This window comes from Nicotiana tabacum, chromosome 6 (assembly GCF_000715075.1).
Source record: "Nicotiana tabacum cultivar K326 chromosome 6, ASM71507v2, whole genome shotgun sequence".
In the NCBI taxonomy this organism is placed as follows: domain Eukaryota; kingdom Viridiplantae; phylum Streptophyta; class Magnoliopsida; order Solanales; family Solanaceae; genus Nicotiana; species Nicotiana tabacum.
In genome coordinates this window covers 211,474,690-211,481,517 of record NC_134085.1, presented here as the reverse complement: position 1 = coordinate 211,481,517, position 6,828 = coordinate 211,474,690, and the positions used below count along the sequence as shown (strand labels likewise).

Here is a 6,828-nt window from a genome sequence, read left to right as displayed (position 1 = left end):
TCTAAATGTGTATTTTTATGTAAAGAAAGTCCATAAAAATGCAAAGTATAAACTAGGGAAAATGACATTGTATAGTCGATCTCAAAATAATAGCCGATATATATATATATATATATATATATATATATATATATATATATATATATATATATATATATATATATATGTATGTATATTGTAAGTTATATACAAAAATTATACAAATTTTACACATATTTTCGGCTATCGAATCTAATAGTTTCTGATACGGGCTAGAAGTGAAAAAAGCCCTATAAACTATTAGAACGAACCCAAGATATTAGAAGCGGGTTGGACTAGTAAAGTGAAGTTGCTGGAATTAAAGGGGGGATTTGCATCTATACCCGCTTTTTGGGTCACGTTTTAACTTGTACCCGCTTTGCAAAAAAAATTGCAAGCATACCCACTTTTTCGAGTAACTTCAACATACGGGGCTGAAGTAGCAAAGGCAATCACGCAAACTTCAGCATTCTAGTAGACAGGCTGAAGTAGCAAAAATTGTTGAACCAAGTGTGCTGAAGTTTTTGTTTGTTAGCTGAAGTTTTGTTCTCTATTTGCTGAACTTAAGCATTCTAGTGGCTGAAGTTTTGTTCTCTATTTGCTGAAATTTTTGTTTGTAATTGCTAAACTTCAGCATGTTTTAGCTGAAGTTTTTCACGTAAACTTAGTGTTGGCTGAAGTTTATATTTGTAATTGCTGAACTTAAGCATTCTAGTAGCTGAAGTTTTGTTCTTTATTTGCTAACTTCAGCATGTTTTAGCTGAATTTTTATATTATTAATGGAGAAAGTTCAAATTATATATTCAAGACGACATTTCTCAACAATGGCAATGTCATACTCAGTCTTTAACTTAGAATATTCCTGCTCCAGTTTCTTGTTTTTATAACGTGCCCTCTTGTTCCGAAACCAAACAGCAACTAGGTGAGGATCAAGGCCAAGCTCAGAAGCAAGCTTGTCCTTCCTCTCTGTCTCCAGTTTGTGTTCGTCCTCAAAGCTCTGTTGAAGAAGATTAACTTGTTCTATAATTTCTAGTTATTTTTCCTTCGTTTAATAGTTTTATTTGCAATTTATTTTTATGTAATCTGATAAATATACTTATGGCAATCATCCCCATAAACTGAAGTTTCATAGCAGTACCAACAACAGCAGAAAGAAGAAGAAGGAGAAGGAGAAGGAAAAGGAGGAGGAGGAGGAGGAGGAGGAGAAAGGGAGCTGAAGTTATTTTAAAAGTGGGTACAAGTTAAAACTTTTTAAAAAATGGATATAGGTTAAATGGGGGCGACCAAATAGGGCGCTCCGTGCAATTTCGACGAATTAAAGAGAGGAGCTTGAGTTGGACTTAATTCCTATTGGGCTGGATCAACAAAATATAAAAATAACAAAAAAAATTATAAAAATTTTTTTTAAGACACATACAGAGAGAAAATCATTATGCAAAAACTATTATATACACACAAAAAAGGTTCTAATGTATATACCTGGATAGTATGACCAGAATATGACACGAGAAAATGTCATGCTTATGCTGTCTACAATGATGAATATCCTAGAATAGGTGAACTAAGCTACAGCCTACAAGTGTAGTTCCTCCTTTTCCGTTTGTCCTCTTGTGTTTACCTGGTATTCATAATAAACCAGCCGGTTAATTCTGTCTTTAACAATGAAACAAGTTGATTAACGACTAATTTTGGTCTTGGTGTCATCTATTTAAAATGCATCTTCCCCTTCTTAAAATATGTAAAGGTTGGTAAATGTAACGTTGGCAGAAGATAATGTGGCCTTTAATATTGCAAAAATATGGGAAGATAATGTGGCCTTATTAAGTCTTAACAAAATGTGTAATACATGGAAATATTTTTCCAATCACTTTTAATGTGTACGTGTATTATTCAACCAGAACAGTACAAGGCAACATGTTGGATTCAAGCTAATTGGATCTCTTCATAATAAAAATAACGAAAGAGAGTCGCACTAACTTCTTAAAGTATTGGCAAATAAAAAGTGCTTTTAGTCCTTTTGAGTATAGATGTGGGCCGTGGGGCAACTGGCAAGTGACAACGATTCAGACAAATGATCGATATGATCCTCAAATTAGTCGACGCAAAACACAATTATCTATCTATATATATATTATTAGTTTTAGGGTACGTGCTTCGCGCGTGTACCTATATCAATGAATGTACAATTTTGAAAACTTACAAAAATATTATTAGTATCTTTAAATTATAAAATTAAAATTCTTGAAAATGATGAATGTTGATTAGCTAGTTCAATAAAAGAAGAAATCATGTAGCACAAAAGTTCTTTAATGCCTTATTATGATTTGTGAATTTTTTGTTAGAAAATCTTGTGAAACTTGTTATTTAGTTTTTTCAGTCAAACCCTACTTTAACAGAGAACAAAATCTTATAATTTTAAGTATTTTTACTTAATCATTTTTTGACTTGCGCTTAATATAACATACTTTATCTTAGATAAAAATAACTTTACAAAAATTTAATGGATAATTCTAAAATTCAAAAAGCTACTACTACTACTAAATAGTTTATTTGGTAAATATGAAAGTTGATATGGGTATTCATGTCTCAAAATATCAAAAGCACTTATCTTTTAGAGAAACAATCTCTTTCTCCTTTTGCATAAAAGTTAAAAATATTTTATCCTACTACTTAAAAATACCTATTTGTTACCGGACTTGACAAAATACCTTATTTTTATTAAAAAAATAACTTTTTCGTAAAAATTAAATAAGCATTTTTGGTATTTCAAAAGCTTGGCCAAACATGTTATTAGTAACATCTCTATATTGTGTTGGAATCTGAATACCTCCACCCCTCTACCTTCCATTGTAAACTTTTTTTCAAAGCTGAACGACATTTCGCTAAGAGCCATCGTACTTTTAATATAATATATATTACGTTTAACTCTGGGATAATTTCAAATACCCCACACTTCCTAATGCTATTCTTTGATTTCCTAAAATTTACCTACATTCTCGATTTCTTTGTAATAATCTTTTTGACCTATTTATCGTTACTATACAAATTATAATTAGACATATTTAACCATACTAATTAATATACTCATTTGTTTTTTTAGAATAGTTAATTCTTCATTGTAGCTAATGAGCCATATAATGGTGACCCAGGTTAACTTAATGATTAGTAGTTAACTATAGTTAGTGATTAGTTGACCACAGTTAGTAGTTAGGCAGTTACATCTGTAATTAGGTAGTTATTACTATAGCTAAGTACTGTAGATGTAGAGATTTTGACGGATCAATTACAGTGTAATGAGAATTGCTCCTTTTTCTCTCTTCTTCATTTCTTCTCTTCAAGTATCGATCTCAGATCCATAAATTTGACAGTAGCATTTGTAGAAAATCTACTGTCCAAATAAACGTAATTTTTATTAAATTTTTGAAAACAAGAGATTCATCAGTTGTTTTTTTCCAAAATTTTCTAGCCGGAAAAGGTCATGGCCGGAGATGAAACCACCTGTCGTACAGAGGAGGTAACAAATCGATCAATAGTGATGATAGATCATAATCATCCACTGTATTTGCACCCATCGGACACACCGGGAGCATTATCACTTGGTTTTCAACTGCAAGGAATGGAAAATTACACGATTTGGAGTCAAGCGATGGAGGTTTCGTTGCTAACACGGAACAAATTAGGGTTCATCGATGGATCGGTAACGCGTGATACTTATGGAGACACTCATGCAAATCTATGGGACCGCTGCAATGCTATTGTGAAGTCATGGATAATGCACAATGTGAGCCGCGATTTGCTGAGTGGAGTATTATTCCGGTCAAATGCATATGCAATCTGGTCGGATCTCAAGGAACGATTTGATAAGGTTAATGCATCGAGAATGTACTACTTACACAGGGAGATTTTTTCACTAACACAAGGTACATCTTCTGTTTCAGTTTACTACTCAAAATTGAAGAATCTATGGGATGAGTATGATTCGATTATGCCTCCACCTGTTTGTTGTGATAAGTTAAAGAAATTTACTGAACGACAGGAGTATCAACGTTTATGGCAGTTTTAATGGGGTTAAATGATAGCTACAGTCAAGCTCGTAGTCAAATCATAATGAAATCTAAAATTCCTACTGTTAATCAAGCCTATTCTATGATTCTTCAAGATGAAAGCCAGAAACTAGTAGCAGGTTGGAGTCATAGTACTGAGTCTATTGATCCTACTGCCCTGTTCAGCTCTAAGATTGGTCAAAAACAAAGAAGGAATTTCAATGTTGAATGTGATTTCTGTCATTTAAAGGGACATACCAAGGAGGAATGTTACAAATTGATGAAGTGTGATTACTGCAATAGGAAGGGACATTTAAAGGCAAACTGCTACAAGTTGATAGGGTATCCTACAGATTTTAAGCCTCAGAAACGAGCTAATATGGTTGGAGGTTCAAGTAACCAGCCAAATCCACCTTCCTCAGTCATGATGACACAGGAGCAACATCTAGGACCTATGCAAGGATTCACTACTGAATCACATAGTCATCAGGGGCAACAGAATTTGGGGCCTATGCAAATGTTCACTCCTGAACAATATAGTCAGATTCTAAACCTACTAAACAAGGCATCACTCTCTAAATCCTCTGCCAGTGCACACATGGTAGGTAATGTTTCTTATGAACCAAATATTGATGAGAAATGGATAGTAGATACTGGAGCTACTAATCATATGGTTGGTAATGAGAAACTTCTGCTTGAAAAATTGTTAGTAGGTAACGCAGGAAATGTACAGCTCCCTACTGGAGAGTCTACTAAGGTGTCACATGTTGGTAGTTGTCAATTAGATGGAGGTAATACTATTAACAATGTCTTGTGTGTACCAGCTTTCAAGTTTAATCTCTTGTATGTGTCTCAACTGACAAAAGCTTTAAACTGTTGTGCTGCATTTTTTTTCAAATTTCTGCATATTTCAGGATCTCTTCACTGGGAAGGTGAAGGAGATTGGTAAAGAAGAAGAAGAAGGATTGTATGTGCTGCATTCACAAAGGAAAAACAGGAATAATACCAAGTCATTGGTGATGATTGCTCACAGGAATGAAGTTGAGCTATGGCACAAGAGAATGGGACATGTTCCAATCCAAGTTCTTAAGAAATTCCTAGTATACATAGTAGCAGTAGAGCAGAAATAAGTCCTTGTGACATATGTCCGTTAGCCAGACAAGCTAGGACTTCTTTTCCAGTCAGTAACAGTAGAGCAGAAAATGTATTTGATTTGCTACACATGGATGTTTGGGGACCATATAAAGTACCTACATATAATGGAAAAAGATATTTTCTCACAATGGTTGATGATCACTCTAGATGGATTTGGATTTTCTTCTTGCATCTTAAGTCTGATGTTATTACAGTACTGAAAAACTTCATTGTTATGGTAAAGACTCAGTTTGGTAAAATGATCAAATGTTTTAGGTCAGACAATGGTTCTGAATTTTTCAACCATAATTGTGCAACATTGTTCCAAATGCATGGAATTATACATCAGAGTTCTTGTCCACACACTCCTCAACAGAATGGAGTGGTGGAGAGGAGACACAGGCATATTCTGGAGACAGCAAGAGCCATCAGGTTTCAGGGGCACTTTCCAGTGAAGTTTTGGGGTGCTTGTGTAGATGCTTCTGTATACATAATAAACAGAGTTCCTTCGACAATACTGGGGAACAAGTCACCTTTTGAGCTATTCTATGGGAAACAGCCTGCATTGTCATACATGAGAATTATAGGGTGCTTGTGTTTTGCAGCAAGGTTGCCAAGAGGAGACAAATTTGCACCTAGGTCTATAAGATCAGTGTTTCTGGGATATGCAAGCACACAAAAGGGATATAGGCTGTATGACATTGAGCATAAAACACTCTTTATCAGTAGGGATGTGATATTTCATGAAGATGTGTATCCATTTCAGGGTCTTCACCAAGACTCTTCTTTTTTTGCAGATGAATTTCAGAGTGTTGATCCTTGTCCTGATCAACCTCCCATTGTTTTTCCCTCTATTATCAATGACATGAATGAATCACATTCCATTTCATCTTATGATCCTGAAGAATCTGTTCCAGCAGACATTAATTCATCTTTAGACTCTCATTCTCTACCACATGTAGAAGTATCAGCTACAGGGCAGCATGAGAACAATGCTGGAGAACTGAAGAGATCAGGAAGAACTTCAAGGCCTCCTATTTGGCTGAAGGATTATATTGGGCCCATGCAGAGGCCTAACTCTTCCCATGCAGCACATTGCCAGTATCCTATTAGCAATTCTATTCAGTACACAAGATTTTCTGCCTCATATCAAGTTTACATCTCTCAAATGTCCTCTGAAGTTGAACCAGTTTCATACTATGAGGCAGCCAAAGATGTGAAGTGGATTGAAGCTATGAAAGCAGAAATTCAAGCATTGGAAGATAACAAGACTTGGGAGGTAGTGTCATTGCCTCCAAATAAAAGAGCAATTGGATGCAAATGGGTGTACAAAATCAAGTATACTTCCACTGAAGAAGTTGAGAGGTATAAGGCTAGGTTAGTAGCAAAGGGGTACAATCAAAAGGAGGGACTAGACTATCAGGAAACTTTTTCACCTGTTGTGAAAATGGTAACTGTCAGGTCAATTGTATCCATAGCAGCTACCAAAGGGTGGACACTGTATCAGATGGATGTTTATAATGCTTTTTTGCAAGGGGATTTGGAAGAAGAGGTATACATGACTTTACCTCAAGGGTTTTCTCCTAAACAAGGGAAGACACAGGTCTGTAGATTGCTCAAGTCACTTTATGGA

At 35.0% G+C, this 6,828-nt stretch overlaps 1 protein-coding gene across 1 annotated transcript; it reads left to right on the top strand.

Moving 5' to 3' along the window:
• The first annotated feature begins 3,496 nt into the window (after positions 1-3,496).
• On the top strand, positions 3,497-5,191 carry LOC142182315 (uncharacterized). Its single transcript, XM_075256554.1, has 3 exons — positions 3,497-3,938; positions 4,055-4,878; positions 4,976-5,191. Exons 1-3 carry the CDS (start codon positions 3,497-3,499, stop codon positions 5,189-5,191), a joined length of 1,482 nt encoding a protein of 493 aa, XP_075112655.1.
• Positions 5,192-6,828: the final 1,637 nt, after the last annotated feature.

Bases quoted from the DNA above. Each gene is read 5' to 3' on its own strand.
- LOC142182315 (XM_075256554.1), top strand. From the start codon at position 3,497: ATGGCCGGAGATGAAACCACCTGTCGTACAGAGGAGGTAACAAATCGA. The intron at 3,939-4,054 runs GTACATCTTCTG...ACTGAACGACAG, and splicing joins GATTTTTTCACTAACACAAG to GAGTATCAACGTTTATGGCA. The intron at 4,879-4,975 runs GTACCAGCTTTC...TGCATATTTCAG, and splicing joins CTATTAACAATGTCTTGTGT to GATCTCTTCACTGGGAAGGT.